A 21551-nucleotide genomic window follows, 5' to 3' on the forward strand; every position below is an offset into this window, starting at 1 on the left:
TTTTTTTGAACTGTGTGAGGTATATCTCCCAGTTGCATGTGTTTAGAATGTCAATTCAAGTTAATTTGATTCAGTAGCATAGGGTATCTGGGTGACTTTGGGGGTGGTGTTGAGAAACTCTGTCTCCCATGAGGAAAAGGAAAGAATGATTTGAACTCCTTTGTAACCTCTTGACTTCTGTCTGTGTTTTAGAGTTAGGGAGAAGACCATACTTAAGGAGTTTTCCTTGTTTCAAAAAATTACCAATGAAGAAATGCAGCAAACAGAGAGGAACATCTCTGTTTAAAGAGGCCTGAAGAAAACACAGTTGTCTTATTTTCATATTTGGTGTTAATGTTTGCTACTTTTTTGAAGCTAATTTAATAGCTTCGTCTGCTTCGAATAATAAGTAATACTTGAAAAGACAGACACCCAATGTGTTTTGCTTGGAAATTTTAGTTGTTAATGTGTAACAAATTATCCATAAATAGGCAAGGGAAAAAACACCTTTGGGATTAGAAGGAGTTGCTTGACATAATTAATAAAGGTAGATTAGTAGTGGTGTCTTAATTGTGATTTTTTTTTTAAGGTGGATGTTCAGAATTTATTCTGAACTCTCCCTGAAAATTCTAGTGTCAGAATCTGCATCTTAAAGTCATATTTAATTCTTGGCTTTGAACTTGGTAGGACCGTGACGGCAGGTTAGGAAGAAAACACTCAGTAAAGGAACTTGAGCCAAGTTAGCACAGGTATGGGCAGTTATACCTGCCACTTATGCTAAATCTCCTGAAATATTCTAAAACCCTAAGGTTAACAGTGCCATAATGATTAACTTTTTATTTATTTTCTGTCCTGTCGTTAGTTCACTAAACTGTCAAGGTGGCTTGAATATTAGTGAATGGTAGTTTCAAGGAGCCCTTGGTTTTCAAAAGTGAAGGTTGCTAATTGCAGGCTCCCAATCATAGAAGGACATAGCTGGCCATATCCAAGCAAAAGACAGTTGAGGAACCTGATCCCATCAGGACTCTATCCAGCCATTCAGTGGCGAAAATCTTTTTCCCATTTGGTAGAGGTAATGTTAGGAAATTAATGTTGGTAACTTGATTCCCTGTGTATGTTATCCATGTTTCTGGTTAAAGACCAGGATTCAAATTCTACTCATCTTATTTCCATTGATTTCAGTGTGCTGGGTACTGTGTATGAACTAAAAAAATTTTTTTTGCATTTTGAGACGAAAGGAAATTGTGGATTGTTGAGTACCAGTAGTGCATGAACAAGCTACTTCATAAACCATGTTTCTAGAAGTTTGACTGCATTGTATGACAAGGGAGGAGATGTAACGTAGATTTCCAGTTAAAAATTCCTCTCCAGATCATTTGATGTAATGGAAGTGGTCTGAAACTGGACTGTGGTGTTGGTTGTACAACTCTATAAATTTACTAAAAAAATCATTGAATTCTATACTTGAAATAGTTGAATATAAGCATATCTGTTATACCTCAATAAAGTTGTTTAAAAACGCTCTCTATTTTAAACTAAGACTACATTGTTGTTTATATTTCTTAGAATATTTACTGATCTGTGTATATATAGCAATGCACCTAACGGGTGTATCCCTGTCCTTACAGGGTTCACATTTCACTGGAAACGGTGAGTAGACAAGAGACAATAAATAAAACAAAATAAGTATGTTAAAATATTGGAAGGTGAGTGCTCTGGAGGAAAAAGTAAAATGAGGAAGAAAGCACATTGGGATGAAGGGCGCAATTTGAGTGGCAGAGCAGGGCGTTGAAAAACTGACATGTGAGTACTGATCTCAAGGAGGTGAGGGGTTACTTGTTACCCTAGATAGGACAACAGGAAAATGCTTGACATGTTCAAGGGATAGCCAGGTGGCCCATGTGGCTTACATAGAGGGATCAATGCGTAGAGAAGTAGGATCTGTGAACAGGGAGGTAATTGGGGGCGGGGGCGGGGGAGTTGGAGCAGATGTGTTGAGCCTTGTAGACTATTTTCCCGGTCTTTGGCTTTTCCTCTGAATGTCGAAGGGTGCTGTTGAAGGGTTTTAAGCAAGTGAGTGACATGATCTGACTTATGTTTTAATAAGATCACTGGCTGCTGTGTTGATATTAGACTGAAGGAGGGGAAGGTGGGTCAGTGAGTCAGGGTAGGAGACAGGTACAGCAATCTCTAGGAGAGGTGATGACCAGAGTGGTAGCAGGTGGAAATGGGGAAGAAGTAGTCAGATTCTGGATCTGTTGTGAAGGTACAGGCTAGAATTTGCTGCTGAATCTGGGGAATAAGATAAAGAAGGAATGAGATATGACACCAAGGTTTTCACCCTGAGCATTGAAGGATGCCTGTAAGATGGTACAGACCATACTGTACCAAGTTCAGGATAGAAGAAAGATCTGGAACTTCAGGTTTGTACCTGGAACATCTGAGATGGCTTCAAGACAAGGGTTTTGTGATCAGATGTCCCCAAGGTCCTGCAGCTTTTGCCTGAGCATCTCGTGAGGGGTTGGAATCAATACCCCTTTCAGAACAGCAGCTTTCCGGGCTTGCAGAGAAGTGTTAGGCAGAGGTTACTGGCGATTCCTTTATCCAACCCCAGACTCAGAAGGAGCACGCATGCCCATTGGGGTTCAGGACCTTTTGGACTAATGAGAACTTCAGGCAAGAGCAACGTGGGTATTAAGTTTTATTCACTCGTGTCTTTGATAGAACATGAAGAGCCAGTGGAGTAGTTTGTTTGCTTTCACTTGCTATCTTGCAATTTACTTCTCTTTGGGATCTCCACCAAAGAGTGGGAACAGCCCTAGTTAGACCTATTGCAAAGCAAATACAGAATGAAATATTAAGTACGATACCTTGAGTGATGCTTCGAACCACAGTGGTTTAGAGATTTGGTCGTGTGACCCGGTAAACATGGTTAAGAGTCTGCTGCTTAAAGAAACGTCTGTCCTTTTTGAAAGTTTTTTCCCCTTATTTTTCTGATTTAGGTGTTTTTGGAGGGAGTTGGGGAGAAAATTTAATGCTAATAAATGAAAACAACCTCTTTTGCCTAGACACTTGAAAGGTCTGAATTCCCCCTAAAAGTGGTCCCACAGTTGAGTACAAAGGCTGCAAAAAGAATGAAAGCTGATTACAGCACGTTTCCTCCCCTTTGTCCAGCATTTTCTGAAAATGATTATTTTATATTAAGGCTTTGTCTGCATTAGCAGTTTTATCTGCAAGGAAGGGACTTCTAATCTGCTAATTAGAGAGCTTGTTTTTCACAACCAGGATCCTACTGTTTTGGAAATCACTAAACACTGTTTCTGGGATGTTAGCTCCTGAACTGAAAAATTCCTGGTAAATCCATCAGTGTGGTGACCAGGACTTGACTTAAGCTTGCATCATTAAGGGTTGGAGTTCTAGAATCCAGAAGGAAAAACTCATGTTCTGTCTCCTGCTTCTGTCTCCTGTCACAAGCTGTGGATCCTAACTTCAGTTTCTTATTAATTCTATTTCTTATGCATCTTGCCAAATACAACTCTTTATTATATTGTCTGAAAAAATAATTAGTTTCTCCACCATATTTTCATTAAGCATTCCATCCGTATAGTAGTCCCCAAAGTAACTGTCAAATGGTGCTCTGTCTTCTTAATAATGTAGCTCGAATGTAGTCAGGAATATTTTTTTTTCTCATGGTATTATTTTTTTTCTCATGGTATTTTTTTCTCATGGTATTAGTGTAGTCAGGAATATTTTTTTCTCTCATGGTATTGGTGGTACTTAATCGCCTAGTTGAAGAATTATAGGCCCAACACTACACAGGCACACCTTAAGCCAAAGTTTTTTCATTTCATGAACATATTTACTGCAGTTACCTGCTCTGATGCCTTTAAAAATGTTCTTTAAAGTGAGTTGATACTGTTTTTAATGTGAGTTCTTTAAAGTGAGTTGATAATGTTTAAAAAAATCTTTTATTACCTTAAATAGGGTAGACCCTCTTTAGTATACAAAGGTGTGTGATTTTTATTTAGATATTCATGTAATTTTTCCATCAGTTTTTCCTCCATCATAATCACGCAGTGTTCACAGCATTAGTCTTCTCAAGTTCAATAGGGTAAGTCTGGGACGTTCTGTCTTTCTGTGAATGGCTGTATTTAGACAACAGCAGTTGCTTACTCACTTCATTTTCCTATCAGCCTGCTTAGCTTTGGGCCCCACCTACAAACACATGGTTTTATTGAAAATGTTAGTACTTTGATAATAACATTCTCTTTGCTGATTATGAAGAGCCAAGGTCAAAGCTACCAGAACGCTATTCTCCCCAACCTAGGGCCTTGGTTGAGAGACTCAGTCCTTTGTGGAGCAGATTTTTGGAACTAGACACACAATCTAAGTTGAAATTGACCTCCAGATTTGGCTAACATCAGAACTGCCCAGAAGTTTCCACCCATTCAAATATTACTATAGCAGGATATTTAAAGAGGGGACTCTGGAGCTGTCTGAGTTTGAATCCTGGCTCCACTACTTGCTTAATGGATGGATCTAAATACCAAATAAATTAACCTTTCTAGGTGTAGTATCTTCATCCATAAAATGGGGATAGTATTGTCAGGAGCCAATAAGATAATCCATGGACGTTGATCCCTTGTCAGTGGCCGGTAAATGTTAATCTATAAAGAATCCGTGTGAAGTGGAGGTTAAAAGCTGCTTACTAGGGGAGTGGTCTTGAGCAGATTACTCTCTGACCTGCCTCATAATGTATAATGAGGATAGTAGGGATAATAGTGAAGTTTATTACTTACAGTTGATTTCAGAATTAGGTGAGATGATTCTTGTAAAGCACAATGTCTTTAGCAGCAGTATCAGCTCTTAGTACTGTTAGTGGCTGTTTTCATTGTTCTCAAAACAGTTTCCTTGATCCCACTTTTGAAGGTGCTGATATGGGAGCTCAGGAATATGGGTTTTATCTTTAATGAAGTTTTCTAGTCATCAAGTCCAGCACTGGTCTTTGGTCCAGCATTTAGGAACCACTGTTTCCATCATTCATGGACATCAGTGGGCTGCTACATCCTGCCACTTAAATCCTGAAATGAAAGTGTAAATGAAATCCCTGGTATTTTTCATTACGATTTTGTTTTTCACAGTGACCGCTTTCTTTGCTGTCAGTATAAATAGATCCCATCTGTAACTCTTACAATTACATTTGTTTCTTTCCCATCAGTCATCAGTTTAGTCCCTAAAAATATAATAGTGATTCCTAAAGTTTATGAAGATGTCCATCAGACTTTTATTTTGATCACAAATCTTGGACAGAATGAAAAACAAGAAGGCTGGCCATTTTTTCGTTTCGCTGATTTGCTCTTTCTTATATTCCCCTTGTGTGCCCCATTTATATTATGCACCCTTTAGTTATCCCCAGTGCCTGCTCTTCCCGCTGTGGGTAACAAGGGCGAGGAAATTAGAGTATGTCCTGTCCTGAAAGCACTATGTTCTGATATTCTGCAGGGAAGTTCCTTGTTGGCTCCTTTTTTAAAGCTCTGCGGTGTGTCCAAAACATTGCAGGATTTTCAAGCACAACCAACACAGATATCTGGATTTCAGAGAGAAGCCTTGACAGGCCATCTCTTGATATTCTCAGAGTTAAGATGGAGAAGTGAGTATTTGTGGTAGATTGAAAAACTCTTCCCAGGGAATTCTGGATAATGTACCACTGTAATGATGGAGAGTTCTATCTTGGGCCCTGGCCTTTTGAGCATTTTCATCATCAACTTGACAAAGGAGATGGACTTATTAAAGTTGCGAATGGCATATTGCCGGGAGGCCTAGGTCTGAAATTAGATGACAAAATCAGGATCTCCCCAGCTCCTGAGAGGCAGGAATGATGGGTGAAAATTAAATAGGATGTAGTAGAGAAGCAGTAAGCAATGCAGCCAAATGGAAGAGTTGTACAGACTTTGCTTCAAATCACAGTGTCAGTGCTTGCATTCCAAGTAAGCGAGTCTCAGTTTTCCCCTTGTAATAATGGGTATATTGGTAGGTTATACGGTTTTCCTATGGGATATGACATAAAATCACAGTGAGGAACATAATGACTTCTCAGTAGTATTGGCTCTTTTTATAGTTGTCTCATTTTTAGGTTAAAATAGAATTTCTGCTTTAATGTGGATCTGACTTAACAGTCACATGAAAAAGACGGGAGGATCTGTTTTGCCTACAGAATTCCATAATGCTTTTCTTCTCAACCTTATTTTCTCTTATCACCTAAGGAGCCTTTTTAGATATTTTCTCCTGATCACCACCCAGCCCTTGAAATTTTAATATCATAGATAGACTGTCCTTTCTGATTACGTACTCTGTATATGTCTGTGCTTTAAAGATGAAAATAGTAATGTATTTTGCCCCAAAGAACAAACTTTCACCCTGCTGGGGCAGTGACCCCTGTTAGAGTGATGCCATAATGTATTAAGAACTCAGGACTTCCAGAGTCCCTCAAGAATGTTCGTAGGTCAAGATCTCAGAGGTATGTGTCCAAAATTAAAAAAAAAAAATTTGTTATTAATTACAGAAGCACTACATGTATTCGCAAAATAGATAGCTTTCTAGATCATATTAGCATCTTTTTTTTTTCATGTTTAAGTAATTTATTTGATGTTCGCTGCTTGTGTGTTCATTTCAACCCTCCACAGGTGTTAACGTACTGGCATCTTTTGACTCCCGCCCCAGAGGTAACCACCATTTACAGTTTAGCAAGCTTCTTCGTAATCTTTGTGGTTTTTTTGTAACTGGTTTTAATTTTATTTAAGTTTTTTCTTTACAATATATGATGTAATTACGTAGTATTTGCTCTGCAGCTAGCTTTTTCCCATTGAATGCTATCAGATACTCCTTCCTCCATTTTAAGTTTCTGTGGATCTTTTAAATTTAACTTTTAAATAGGTAATGTGTAAATATAGTTCAAAGTTCAAAGGGCATAAGGGAGTAAGTAGTGAAAAATCTCCTGTTGTTATTTCCTTTTCATTTACTAGTGTTATGCTTTCTTAAATATGCTTCCAGAAGTATTTTATGTACATACAGTAAATATATGTATGTCATCATTTATTTTCTCATCTTTGTAAACACAAATGGTAGCATATTATAATGTACGTTAGGTTTTTCACTAAAAAATATAACTTGGAAGTTTTACCATTTCAGCTTTAAGAGGTTTCTTTTTCTTTCTTTCTTTCTTTTCCCCCAAGTTCCACACTATTCCAATGCATTGATTTGTCATAGTTTAGTTAACTAGCCCTTTGGTGATGGATATTTATCTCGTTTCTAATTTTGGTTACAACTGCTGTTGCTGCCATGACTAACCTTAACCTTGCGTGAATGCAAGTATATCTGTAGAGTTAACACCATGCTCAAAGGAGTGCACATTTGTAATTTTAATATTACTACCAAATTTTCTTCCATAAAGACTGTTTCAGTTTCTCAGTAGTGTAAATGAAGGTGCTTATTTGAATACATTTTTGTTAACAGTGTATATTCAAACATCTTCGTGTTTACAAATTTTGTAGGTGAAAGAATGCATCTATATAATTTTAATTTGTGTTTCTCCTTATTAGTATGGCACAGCAACTTTTCCTGTGTCAAGGGGCCATTTTGTTTCGTTTTCTTTTGAACTGTTTGTTTATATCTGTTGACCATTTTTATGTGGGGTTTTGGGTTTATCAATTTCTAGAATCTCTTGGTATACTAAAGAACTTTCCTTTCTGTGGTATGAATTGCAAATGTTTTTGCAGATCATTTGTCTTTTGATGTTTCTTATGGTGTGTTCTACAATCAGAAAATTCAATATTTAATGTATTTGATTTTATCAGTCTTTCTGATGTTGAGGTTTTACATGATATGAAAAAATGCTTTCCCTACTTCAGATTTCCCCACAAGTGCTTCTTGCGCTTTTACTTATTTATTTTAAATATTTAAATATTGGAACTATTGGGAATATATCCGAGAGAAGGATTATCTACTTTTGAACCGTTAGATGTGGAAGTAGTTAGCAAGTCCTTACTGTTGGATATTTACATTATTGCCAGTTCTTTCATACTGTAAACAAAAGGCCAGATGGTAAATATTTTAGGGTTTTTTTTTTTTTTTTTTGGTTTCTTTTACAACTGTTTAACTCTGGAGTTACAGCACGGAAACAATCATAGGTAATACATACTTGAATGCGTGTGTCTGTGTTCCAGTAAAACTTCATTTACAAAAACACATGGTGGGCTGTGGGCAACCCACATGCTATAGTTGGCAAACTCTTGTTTTATAGCATGGGTTAGTCCCGTAGGTCTGGAATTGACTCAGTGGTCTGTCACTTACTATGCGAAGGCAAGTTTCCTAGCTTCTGAGCCTCAATTTCTTTATCTGAGAAATGGAGAAACTAGTATATACTTGACACGAGTTGTTGAAAGGATCAAAGAAGATAAAATATAAGAAGCTTTCATCACAATGCCTGGCACATTGTTGAATATCCTTCAAATGGATGATGCCTTCCTTATTGATGTCACTTTATGGCTGTATACTATTAAATGTCACTTAGTCGTTTATCGTAGGCTGGGACTAGGGTGTCAAAAAACTCAGCAATCAAGAGGAATTATATTTTAGTGCAATATTTGTGATTGCTGGTTTTTCCTTTTGCCTCAGACTCCAGGATGACTTTGCACAGGACTGTTAACTGAATATCGTTTAAGTTTTTATATTTTGCTCATCATAGGTTTTTGTGTTTACATTAAACCTTAAAATACTTCACTGAGATATTATTTATTTTGATGACTGAGTTTTTGGTGAGTGCCTCACCTTAATCCTAGCCCTTTTGAGCAGATATTTATTTATTGAGTACCTTCTGTGTACCGCGTGAACCAAATAGGCAAGTATCTGACGTCATGGAGTTTATTTTCTCATGGACCAGATACTAGAAAGAGAAATGCACGAGGTCAAGGAAATAGAACCTGGATGAGGGGACTATTTTAAATAGCTAGGTTAGCAGAGACTCCTCTGATTTGATGAAATGAAGGGAGCTAGTGTTCTTTTTATCACTGTCGCTTCTGCTAATTTCTCCAATTTTCTTTATAGATCCCCTTTATTGGAAGTTCTGCACGCTATAAATTTATTGAAATAGAAAAAAGTATAAGTTAAAGCGAACTATTCACAGAATCCATCATGCTGTTTTGGCTTTACCTCATAAATGTGGCGCTTTATGTCTAGACATTTCCCCAGATAGCATTTAATAGTTAATACCTTTTGGGGCATACATTCCTCCTTTTATAGTTGTCGCAGGAAGGGTGTTAATCATCCTGTCTGTACCCTCTGAAGTGCTTCCCAGTTCCACATACCCGTTCCACCCCAGGCCCCTCAGCTGTTGAGTGAGCGCCTCATAAAACGGTTTTAAATTTCTCGTTCTTTTCCTCTCAGCCCTGAGGTCAGGGGGTTGGTCTGTACCCTCTCATTCCTTGCAAACACCGAACTCCTGAATACTGTCTGGGAATTTTTCCCTTTTTTCTACTTGTGAGTGGGATTTCTCCTGAGTTGACGCAGATTATATTCCACAACCCTTTGTGGGGCGTGGTACTGACAATAGCAATGGTGTGAGAAAGGCCTTCTACTCAAAGACAGGAAGTCCCAGCATTGTCTGAACCAGACTGAACTAGACCCTGTCTGTTTTGTTTCCCTCCTGGAGATGCAACTCTGACCTTTGGGAATGTTGCATCGTCACCTCGGCAAGTCTTCTGTGTGTAGTAACTTGTGTTGTGGCTTTTGCTTCTGAGGCAGAAGACTTCAGTGAGAGGCCACTGTCCCCACTAAGACTTTCAGGGGTTCCTGTCCTGTGACCTCCGTGTTACCAAGGGTGTAAATTTACAGCCAGGGATTTCAGGGCCCGTTCCCTCTCCTCTTGTCTAAATGAGATCTTTAAACCCTTAGCCAAGTCTATCCTCTCCTCTAGGGAAAGAGGAAAGGAAGGAAGGGGACTCAGTAGATGTTATCCTTATATATTCCATCAGTATGCGTTCCTGATTTTTATCTTTGTAATTTGACATTTTTGTCTTAGTGATGCATGTAGAAAGCATTGAATGATTTAACTGTTGGTATTTTCAAACTAACATTCTGATGATCACCTATATTTTTTGGTCACAAATAGCAGAAAGCCTACTCAAGCTGTTTTGAATACAAAGACACTTAAAATTCAGAAGTCTAGAGATAAAATTTGAATTTCAGCATTTGTTTGGTCAGGTCCTACCCCCCCCCGACCCCCCCCCCCCCCCCCGCACACACCTTTTTCCTTGTCAGCTTTGGTCTCCAGCTGATTCCCTCTTGGTTCCAAGTCAGTCCTTTCCCTGCCTCTTCTTCATTCCCATTCAGGGAAGAGGGTAGTTTCTTCCTTCAGCCTCTGAACAAAAGTCTGGAGCCTGCTTTTGAATAGTATCAACCTAACCATTCCCATTGACCAGAGAAATCCCCTGTGCTCTTTGGCTTAGTCCTGGATTAACACCCCTTCCTGAGTCAATCTCCTGTGAAGGAGGATGGGATTAAACAGCCAGATAACGAATCAGGTGCTATTTCTGGAGCCAGGAGCAGGGTCACACCATCCAGAATTTAGGGTTCGGTTGTGGTTCCCAGAAGAAAGTATAGATAATCATGTTTATTGAGCACTATTAGTACGTGCCAAGTGTGGTGGATGTGCTCTGTATATAATAATTTCTTTAATCCTCACCACATCCTTGTGGTTTCTCTCATGGATGTATCCAGTGAGGGTGAATGTTAGCTAGAATATCAACAAAATGTAACATGCCTGTTTGATTCTTCCAGGTGTTACAGGAAGTATTCTTGTAGTATTTAGAACTCTTTGGAATTTTAAAAACGATCTAATATAATCTTATAATTTGTGTGTAAGGAAATTGAATCATTATAAGACTTGACCACTGCCACATTCAACTCCACTTTTTAGAGTTGAAACTGGAATGAAAAGAGCAAATTCGTGACATGGCCGTCACCATGGCCCCTCTGGCACTCTTGACAGACACTGGTAATTGGTCTTGTCTTTATTCATAAGTAATCATACAATCATATGGAGCTAAAGTGTGAGTTAAAGCTTATTTGCCACCCTTGAACTAGAACTTGAGTGGCTAGTCTCCTTACCCAGTGCTATTTCCACTATGCCATGTGACCTTTTTAGTCCCTGGATGATTGTTTATATTATTTTATGGGGACAGTCAGAATTCTGAAAGAAAAGATCTTTGTCATATGATGAGTGTTGATTGCTTGAAGACGTACTTGACTTGAAGGTTGAAGACTTCAGGCCCAGAACCAACTTACCTACAGTTTATAAGCACTTGAGATGTTTGGCATTGGACGGTAAAAATTGTGACTTTTTTCTTGATTGCTCAGATGCCTTTTTAAAGCAATTTTATGTGGTATTTACAAGAAACAGAAATAAAGTTGGCCCAACTTTAAACAATATTAGTTAGGTTTTGAGTGGATAAACCATCCCAGTCAGTAGTAAAAAGTTTGCTTGCATGTTTGGATGTGGGTGGATTCCGCTTGAAAGATAACAGTTTTTAATCCGAGCTGCGTGCAAACCTGCAGCGTTACAGCCGTTTTCTTGGAAAGACCTTTAGAATCTTCTCGTCTGTGAATTACATTTATGCTCATGGTGCATGCTTTTCTACTGTCATCTCACACACCCATGCAGACATCACTAGTCAGTCAGTCAGTCAGTCAGTCAGTCAGTCAGTCAGTCAGTCCTTATGAGCCTCTACTCAGCCTAGAGGCCTGTGGCTTAGAACTCCCCGGTAACCATGATTGGCATCTCCATTCTTTGTAATACCCTCACTTTTTAGAACAGTAAAATAGGCTTCAGAGAGACCTTCAGGATAAGGATTAGAATCTGGGACCTGTAATGTAGAGATTCACGCTGTTCCACACTTTACTTGAAATTAATTTTAAACATCTAGTCCTAAAATAGAGGTTCTGGGAAGTTAAACAAATAACACTTGGTATTAAAAAACGAGTAAAGTAGTTCCCATTTCTGGGGTTACTGTCTGATATTATTTCTTATATTGTGGTTAGATATTGATAGTTACCTTAAAACACATCATTGATGTGAAATGGAGGAATGAAGTTTTTATGCCTAAAATTTAAAAACAAAAAATTTGCCGAACTATTTTATTATCTGTAAGGTAAATTTATGTTTTCTTAACTGGCTTAAAAATTTGAAAATTCCTGTTAATAATGCTAAACAAATTCATACTTATACATGAATAAAATGAAAACAGTGGAGATCAGCAATATGAGTGCTTTTTAAAAAGCACTTTTTCCGTTTTTCATATATACAACAATAAACGCACAAAAGGTAACTAGCTACCAGGAGTACAAAATGCAGAAGAATTGTAAGTTAAGTTCCATAATGCTTTTTAATTAAAAAATGGAATAGTTTAAGATGTGTTTTAGATTTCAGAGAAAGAGCATTAATTATAATGTTAGGTTAAAAAATGAATACACTTATTTTTGGATTGTTGCTGTTGGTTAAAAGTAGACACCAAGACGCAGGGTAATCGCATTGGATCCAGGTAATGTTTTTAATATAAATTCCTCGAGGGAGGCATTAATAAGCATATTTGACTAGAAGCAGCACATAACATGTATATCAGTTTTGTGTTTAATTAGATTTAGACAGAATTCATTATTTTTAATGGCTTTTCATAAGTGAATAGAAACCATTATGTGGATATATTATGGTAAAATAAATTCAAGGTGTATGCTTGCTTTCTGCAAAGAACCTCTTATGTATTTAAAGAAACCATTGTTTGGAATACAAATCATAGACATTTGAAATTCCTTGCTTTTAGACAAAAGTATGATTTATATGCTCTAAAGATAGCACTTTTTTTTTTCTGTGGCTGTGTTGGGTCTTCGTTGCTGTGCGCGGGCTTTCTCTAGTTGCAGTGAGCGGGGGCTACTCTTCGTTGTGGTGCACGGACTTCTCATTGCGGTGGCTTCTCGTTGCGGAGCACCGGCTCTAGGTGCGTGGGCTTCCGTAGTTGTGGCACGCGGGCTCAGTAGTTGTGGTTTGCAGGCTCTAGAGCGCAGGCTCAGTAGTTGTGCTGCAGGGGCTTATTTGCTCCACGGCATGTGGGATCTTCCCGAGCCAGGGCTCGAACCCGTGTCCCCTGCATTGGTAGGTGGATTCTTAACCACTGCACCACCAGGAAAGCCCCCCTAAAGAGAGCACTTTTATCTCTTTTTCTCAGGTCAGGTATTAATAGTGAACTATACTGAAGTGAGATGATTTACTTAAACTATAGAAAAGTCTTGTTGCTAACCAATTATATTTGCTCATCTTAGATTTTCAAGTAATATTGCTGGAGGTGGGGGGGGGCGAGAGATTGAGATGTGTCTCTCAGATTTTTATTTGATTTTCCTTTGAACACAATAACTTAGTTTTGGTTCAGAATTTATGCATGGCAACCAAGTGCTTTGGGTTAAATTGGCCTTAAAGAAACACTGAACATCAAGCGGGATCTCAGACGTGGGCCCAGATTTACAGTATTTGCCATTATTTTCACGTGGGAGATTGTCTACCTTAAACAGGCCAGTTGCAATTAATCTCCAGTTGTGTGATTTATTCACCCTACTGTAGAAATATGTCTTCCTGGTGATAGTCTACTGAATTGTGGCATCTCAAAATGAGAAAAATACAGTGACTTGTTAATGGTCCACCAAGGAGGTGGAAGTGGGTTCTTTTAATGCACAAATGAGCCATAATTTAAGCTAATAATGTTGTTCCCTAACGATAATTTTTTAAGGTGAATTTCTCCAACTTTATAAGGTTGTTATGTAACCTTAAATAATGAACTATCATTCACGAGCTTGCTGTGCTTTCTTTAGGCCACCTCTCTTTTCCTTTGGCATTGCTCTGTACAGATTTCTTTCTTATCAAGAGGATATGAGAACAACCCCAGCATTATCTGTAAATCAGTGTCCATCTCCTTCGTCTGTTAGGCCATACACCTACCCTCAAGTATATAATAGTAAAGCCAGTAAAATCGGGATATTAAAATGTAACCCACTTGGGACTTCCCTGGTGGCGCAGTGGTTAAGACTCCGCACTCCCAATGCAGGGGGCCCGGGTTCAATACCTGGTCCGGGAACTAGATCCCACATGCCGCAACTAAGACCTAGCACAACCAAAAAAATAAATAAATATTAAAAAATTATATAACCCACTTAACAAAACTTAGATTTTATTTGGCATCTGTGAGTTTCATAAATATGTCTTCCTCTTTCTTCCAGCCTTTATTCAGAACCGGGATAGTACAGAACCCAGTGCATCTCTCACGGAAGCCTCCCTGACAAGGGGATATTTTACACTGAGGTCAAGGAATTCCTTGACCGTGAAATTCCTTCAGCCAGGAATTTCAGATGCATTCACTGAATGCATTAAAAAGAAAATAGTTTTCATTCTAGACTGAAAGAGAATCAGTGCTAGTTCCCTTGGTACTAATATGTTGGCAGTATGTCTCCATCAAGATCTCATTCCTGGGGATTTCCCTGGTGGTCCAGTGGTTAAGAATCCGCCTTCCAATGCAGGGGACGCGGGTTCGATCCCTGTTCGGGGAACTAAGATCCCACATGCCTCGGGACAACTAAGCCCGTGCGCCACAACTAATGAGCCCGTGTGCCACAATGAAAGATCCTGCATGCCTCAATGAAGATACCGCGTGCAACAACTAAGACCCGATGCAGCCAAAAATGAAGAAAATAAATAAATAAATAATAAAATAAATCTTAAAAAAAAAAAAGGTCTCATTCCTTCCAGACTCTCAACAGGTGAATGGGAAGTTACTCTTGGCAGACAGACTGCCCTGTGGTTTCTACCCCTGAGCCCCACGCCTCCTTTTTCGAGAGGGTAGCCTTGCATAGTAGGTTGCCATGTCAGAGTTACTGAGCTGGTCAAAATGGGTCCAGTTGCCAAAATGCAAGTATTCTAAGAAAGAGTTGCTAAGAGGGCACTAAAATGCACATGACTTTCTCTTCTTATTTTAGATGGATATTGTCAGACCTGAGAGAGGAAGGCTTCTTGCTGATTGTTTTCCCTCCTTCAAAACTAGGTTTCAGTTAACCACAGTGTTTTGTTAGTGTCATGTTTTTAACTTAAAGGCATTTATTCAAAGTTCTGAAAAACAAAGCTTTCAGTGCTATGAGACTTGTGCAACTGGAAATGATTAATGGTATAATTCTCAGTCCTTTATAAAGTGTCTTAACACTGAAGAGATTTATACAGTGTGGAATGGCAGTGGTGCTTCAGTGTGAGAATAGGTAATCAATACCTGCAAGCTTAGAAAAAGTGTTCTATTTCCACCACTAATGACATAGAGGTTTTTGCAAGGCAAGGGTGTCTGGAGCATGAAGCTCTCCAAAGAAGAATTAATTTAAAATCTGAAGTGGAAGATCAGTTTCAATTAAAATTGCACTTGAACGTATATTGGGTAGAGGTGTGAAAGCAAGCATGTAGTCGGCTTAAATCTTCAGATTGTAGTGAATAAATGAATCTCACTGGTATGAACCCTGATTATATTTTTATAGAGGGCTAAATTATATTTCACCCATGTCTGGCAGGTTATGAGAAATAATATGAACGGCAAGTACTTATCAGAGCTTAAAGAGTATTTTTTTTTAATCAGTAGGATAACTACCAGGTGTCTATGTGTTTTTACAAATGATGGCTTGCATTCTTATTTCTTTGGAGTCATATGTGTTTGGATTGATTTTTACCATGCATTTTTTTCCATTGAGTGCAATTTTGTTGTAGTACTGAGTTTCTGAAAGGCATTACACACACACACACACACACACACACACACACACACACACATTAAAACCTTAGTTTCCATAATTCAAACATACAGGCCCAATTGTAGCTAGCCAGAATTTACATTATGGTCAGCTATCAAATATGTCAACAAGCACTTTATTCCATTTTTCAGTGGATCCTTTTGGCATCTGTAAGAAAATTTAGAGCAGACAGGATAATTGGAGCCTTCTGTCCCCTTTCCCCTCCTTTTTTTCTTCAAATATATTGATGCAAGATGAAAATAAAGTTTGGCTCAAATATATGCAAATGCACACTCTGTTCCTTTATGACTCATCTCATGCAGTCTTAGGGAATTTGACCAAGAGGTGAAATGACATGAGGGAAAAGCCCTTGACAATTCCAAATTTAGTTGGAGTCCTACAGTAAAGGAAATGGCGATGTTAACTTTTGCTAGAAAGTGTTATGGCACTTATAAGTGATTTTGATAAGTGCCCAGAGGTTTTGCTAAATCTTTGCCAATCAGCGAACATGTTCTTTCTGATAGTCTCTTTTATCTTACTGCATGGGATAAGGATTAGGGAAAATGACCCAGGCATGGAGTGAGGCTGAGCCGTTTGCCAGATAGCAAGCATATGAATCATTTTTAGGGGAGCTTCATCAGTTGCTCTTGCAGCCATGAAGTTTCCATTACTGTGACTGAAAAGATTTTCTGTTATTGCCGCTTTTTTCATGGTACCACTGTTTATATCAGCTGTGAGCTGTGTCAGACTTAGGGGGATGGGGAAATCTGTGACCAGGGAGTGTGTGGTGGAGGTTTGGGCACAGGTGTGGACTTAGTAGGAGGGAGACCTATGTTAAGGTGTCCTTGTGTCTTCCATCATACAGGGCTAGGTATAGAGTGAGGCAGAAAAATATGGGTTCATGGATGGGTTGGTTTCCTAAAGTCACTTTGGCCATTCATCCTCTTTTATTTGATATGTGAAGGAATTTAAAGCTAAAAGAACCTAAGAATACAAGTATATGTATATGTTTGTTTATACACACACTAAACTTTATTGATTGGGAAGCCTAAATTTTATCTTCTAAAAATTATACAGTTTACACACACTACTGTATATAAAGTAGATAATCAACAAAGACCTACTGTATAGCACAGGGAACTCTCCTCAATATTCTATAATAACCCATATGGGAAAACAATCTGAAAAAGATACTTATATGTATATGTATAACTGAATCACCTTGCTGTACACCTGAAACTAACGCAACATGGTAAATCAACTATACTCCAATATAAAATAAAAAAATTTTTAAATTATACCGTTTAGACTTATTCTATATCTGATTCTCAAAAAAGAGGTTTATCTTAATCTTTCTAGCAAAAGATGTTTTTTCCAGCTGACTACTTCCGCTTTGTCATGTCAAGAAGGTTAAACGTAGGGCGCAGAAAAATTTCAGAGCTTGTTATCAACTTAGTAGACATCACCCCCAGATATATAATTTCTGAATAGGGCAGAGACACAGTTGTTGCAATGTGTTTTCTCTATCTATGCCTGATTGGTGTCCATTAGGGTTATGTGTTATAGCTACATTCTCTTCCTCTTTTTCTGTAGCATATGTTCCCCAAAAAGTCTTTATTTATATGAATGCTGATTCTAGTCTGAAGGTAACTTTATACCCCCATTTCCTATGAGAGTGAGGGATTGAGAAAGAGAAGTGAGTGCCTTAATATACATGTGTTCAAACTGGCTAAATTGAAAAATCTCACAATTAGCCATAGGAAAACCCTGCCTCATTGCCCACATTATTTGTAATGACTCTCATCCAGTGTTGTGTTACTTTTAATTTTTAATTCTTTTCCTTTTCCAGTTCAAAAATTCCTAGGAACCTAGAAGAAAGTTGTGTTTAGTGTACTGTTCACAATAGCAGAACATACTAAATTGATTAAGGTGTTTTCTTGTGAATAAATGCTCTGTTTATTTTAGGAAAATTATTTTAAAATTTTAAAAAAATGTGAACAACTCTGACGGCCCGTCTGCTCAACTCCCTTAATCTGATTATGGATAATAAAGTTAGCAAATGTTTGATTACAAATCAAGAAGCAAAACTATCTTAAGTAACTTTTTTCTCAGATTTTCTTGCCCTATCAAGTAAATGGCTTGGATTGATAGTCTTCCAATGCACTGACATCTTTAGGGTGGGGACATGTAGGAAATGTTAACCTTGGGAGATGCAGTGCTTGACTTTCGTGTGTCATACTCATTTTATCCCTGACCCTTGAACCATGAGGATTGAAGTCGTGTTTTCTTTTAACAGGTGCCTACGGTCCTGAGCACTGGGTCACGTCTAGTGTCAGCTGTGAGGGCCGTCACCAGTCGCCTATAGACATTTCAGACCAGCATGCACGTGTCGGTGAAGAGTACCAGGACCTGCAACTTGATGGCTTTGACAATGAGTCTTCCAACAAAACCTGGATGAAAAACACAGGGAAAACAGGTAGACTGTGTCTTCTTTACTTGTCTGTGGAATAATATGAAATGTTTCTGGGTCTTTGGTCTTTACCTTAACCACGAGTTGCTCCTTTAGTAGTGTATGTTGCTACAGAGAACGTATAGCTGAATGAGAGCTTTGGAATTGGCCCTTGGTTTGAGAACTGACCACTTGCTTTACTAACTGTGTGATTTGGGACAAACTACCTAATCACTTTGTGCTTTAAAATTTTTTTTAAATATGATAGGATAAAAATTTAAAAATATACATATAGATAACAAAATTGTATCAGTCTCATAGGGTTATAAGGATTAAATGGGTCAGTCCATGTAAAGGATACAGCATGAACTTTTAGAAATCTGTTTTACTATAGTGGCCACTAGCCATATGTGGCTATATTCAAATTTAAGTTTTAATTGATTAAAAGTAAGTAAGATTAAAATTCGCTCCCTCAGTTTTACTAGCCACATATCATTTTGTTTTCCGCTTTCTTAGGTTGTGTGTTTGCAGGGTTTGAAAGCAGAGGAGACCCACATTGAGATCTTTGGATTTTTCTGGGGTGTGGGTGAGGGTCACCTCTATTTATTTTTCCAGCTTTATTAAGATATAATTGATGTATAACATTTTGCCATTTCATTTTATTGGTTGTTTCTTTTGTGGTGCCCAGCTTTTGAGTTTGGTGAGTCTCATCTGTTTTTACTTTTGTTGCTTGTGCTTTTGGTGTCATATCCAAATTATCATTGCCATGGCCAATGCCAAGGAGCTTTTTCCCTATGTTTTCTTCTAGGAGTTTAATAGTTTCAGGTCTTAGATTTTGTCTTTAATCCATTTCAAATTAATTTTTCTGAGGGATGTAAGGTAGTGGTCCAACTTCATTCTTTGAACGTGGATGTTGCATTTTTCCAACACCATTTATCAACGAGACTATCCTTTTCCCATTGAGTATTCTTGCCTCCTTTGCCAAATATTAGTTGACCGAATATGCATGGGTTTGTTTCTGGGCTCTAGATTCTATTCCACTGGTTGATGTGTTTATCTTTGTGCCAGTTCCATACTGTCTTGATTACCATAGCTTTGTAGTATAATTTGAAATCAGGAAGTGTAACACTTCCAGCTCTGTTCTCCTTTCAAAGGATGGCTTTGGTTTTTCAGGGTCTTTTGTGGTTCCATAGGAATTTTAGGATTGTTTTGACTATTTCTGTGAAAAATGCCATTGGAATTTTGATAAGGATCTCATTGAATCTATAGATCACTTTGAGTAGTATTGGTACTAGCCACATTTCAAGTGTTCAGTACCCACATATGGCTAGTGGCTATCATATCAGGCAGCAAAGATAGAGAACATTCTATCATTATAGAAAGTTCTATTGGACAGCACTGTGCCAAATGCATAAATGAAAATAAAATCCTTATCTTCCTTGAGAATTTGCTTTGTTAATGTTAGTTATTATACTGGAATACAGATGAACATCGTCTTATCCCTTTGTGTATCAGACCAGCAATTTGATCCTCCTGCTTCCTTTTACCTACCTCACCTGTCACTTGGGGTCCACAAATATGAAATACCACATTTTCAACATTGCTAGTGCAAAAGCTCCTTCCCTCTTAATCACTATTATGCAAATAGCAGTTATAGATCATTGATGGAAGTAGCAGGAATGCCTTGCTGTGCCCCACTGTTTGATCTGAAAATAAATCCCTAGGTGTTATATTACATTTGTGCCTAGTGCTACCTGGGATTCCGTTGGTGCTAAAGATATTTTTCTTATCTTATTTTTCAACTCTTATAACCCAACCCATTAAAACTAACTCTCCCTCTCTCTCTCTCTCTTTGAAATGATCCCTTTGTAGCCAAGGATGTCACTACAAACCACTGTTAGTAATCCCTTCAGGAGCCTTGGCTGCCTGAAGCCCTCATGCTGAGCTAAAATGACTTCATTATCTGTCCTTTGGTCCCATCCATGTTGTGGGTCATTGAGTTGCCTTTTTTTTTTTTTTTAACCTAACTGGCTGCACATACAACTTTGGGGATCCATTTTCTTTCTCCAAACCAACGTTTGTCTGAGATTATTCATGGCCGATTGCTTTGGGTTGGCTTGATTTGTTCTTAGAATTGTTTCCCACTCACTCAGCACAGTGATTCCCAGCTTTGGGCTCTTTTTCATAATGTCGCCACAAACAGTTCTTTGGGCCTTATAGCAGCTACATTCTCCTGTACCTTGATTCATCCATTTGAGCAGCTGCTCAGGACAGACTTGTGTACCAGTGATGTTATCTGTACACACCTTTTCACCCCCACCTCTCTACTCCCCCAGTATAGATGGTGTGCTTGTTGTTACCATTCAGAATTTCTCTACTGGTGGCCCTGCTTTATATTTCAAATGTGAGTGTCCTTTGGACACCTGTGATGGGAATATTACTCTGCAGACTATCTGAATGTGGTGTATGGAAGATTTGCCACGCTGGGGTAATCGGATCTTGCTGTCGAGTGCTACCTTGGTGCCACATTCCGGAAGCCTGCCAAAGGCAATTCGCTGGGCTCTCTGATACGGTTTTCTACTTGACTTGCAATGCTTGACAGCCTTCTGCAAAGATAACACGTTTCAGTGACAGCTTTCAACTTGGTATCTCCAATGACACGTTTTAGATGAGTGTAGGGTTCACTCAGTGCAAGTTGATTCATGACCTTGGTCTTCCAGAAGCTGATTATCAATCTCTGTCACTCTGCTGTCTTCCCAGAGTGATCCCCAAGTTGTTGCCTGTCTATGGGTGCATGCGCCTGACTTTGGAGCACAGCCATCCAAATATGAACGCATCTGTCTCTGAAATTTCAGAAGAAGCATGGCTTTCTGAGAAGCAGAAATAAATCCTCGTGACTGCTCAAACTGTACTTATGACTACAAAATTTATGACACCATACTAGGTGGGCCAGTATCTCATAAATAATCTAACATGATTCTATAGGAGTGATTTTTAAAAAGTGCCAACCATTTGTATACAGTTTTAAATGTGAACATCGAATTGTTTTTCCGTTCTCTTCAAAGAGTTTCAATTTATGTTTGTCTAGAAACGTGGGTGCGAAAACCAACCTGTGTCGTTGTTTTTTTTTTTAAATAAGCATGAACCTAGAATCTTCTTTATTCTGCAGTTCTTAAAATGCCACGTGAGTTCGTAAATATTCCAGTATTTTAGAGAAATATGAGGATTCACTTGCTTTGTCAGTTATGCACGGATCATATAAATT

At 38.4% G+C, this 21551-nt stretch overlaps 1 protein-coding gene across 5 annotated transcripts in view; it reads left to right on the forward strand.

Moving 5' to 3' along the window:
- The window catches only part of PTPRG (protein tyrosine phosphatase receptor type G), a 726426-nt gene that overhangs the window by 394569 nt on the left and 310306 nt on the right, over positions 1–21551 (forward strand). For all 5 annotated transcript variants that reach the window (XM_059940105.1, XM_059940106.1, XM_059940107.1 and 2 more), the window contains one exon: positions 18134–18313. In XM_059940105.1, coding sequence (XP_059796088.1) covers positions 18134–18313 — 180 coding nt within the window. The remainder of the gene's footprint in view (positions 1–18133; positions 18314–21551) is intronic.

Source organism: Balaenoptera ricei, chromosome 11 (genome assembly GCF_028023285.1).
Source record: "Balaenoptera ricei isolate mBalRic1 chromosome 11, mBalRic1.hap2, whole genome shotgun sequence".
In the NCBI taxonomy this organism is placed as follows: domain Eukaryota; kingdom Metazoa; phylum Chordata; class Mammalia; order Artiodactyla; family Balaenopteridae; genus Balaenoptera; species Balaenoptera ricei.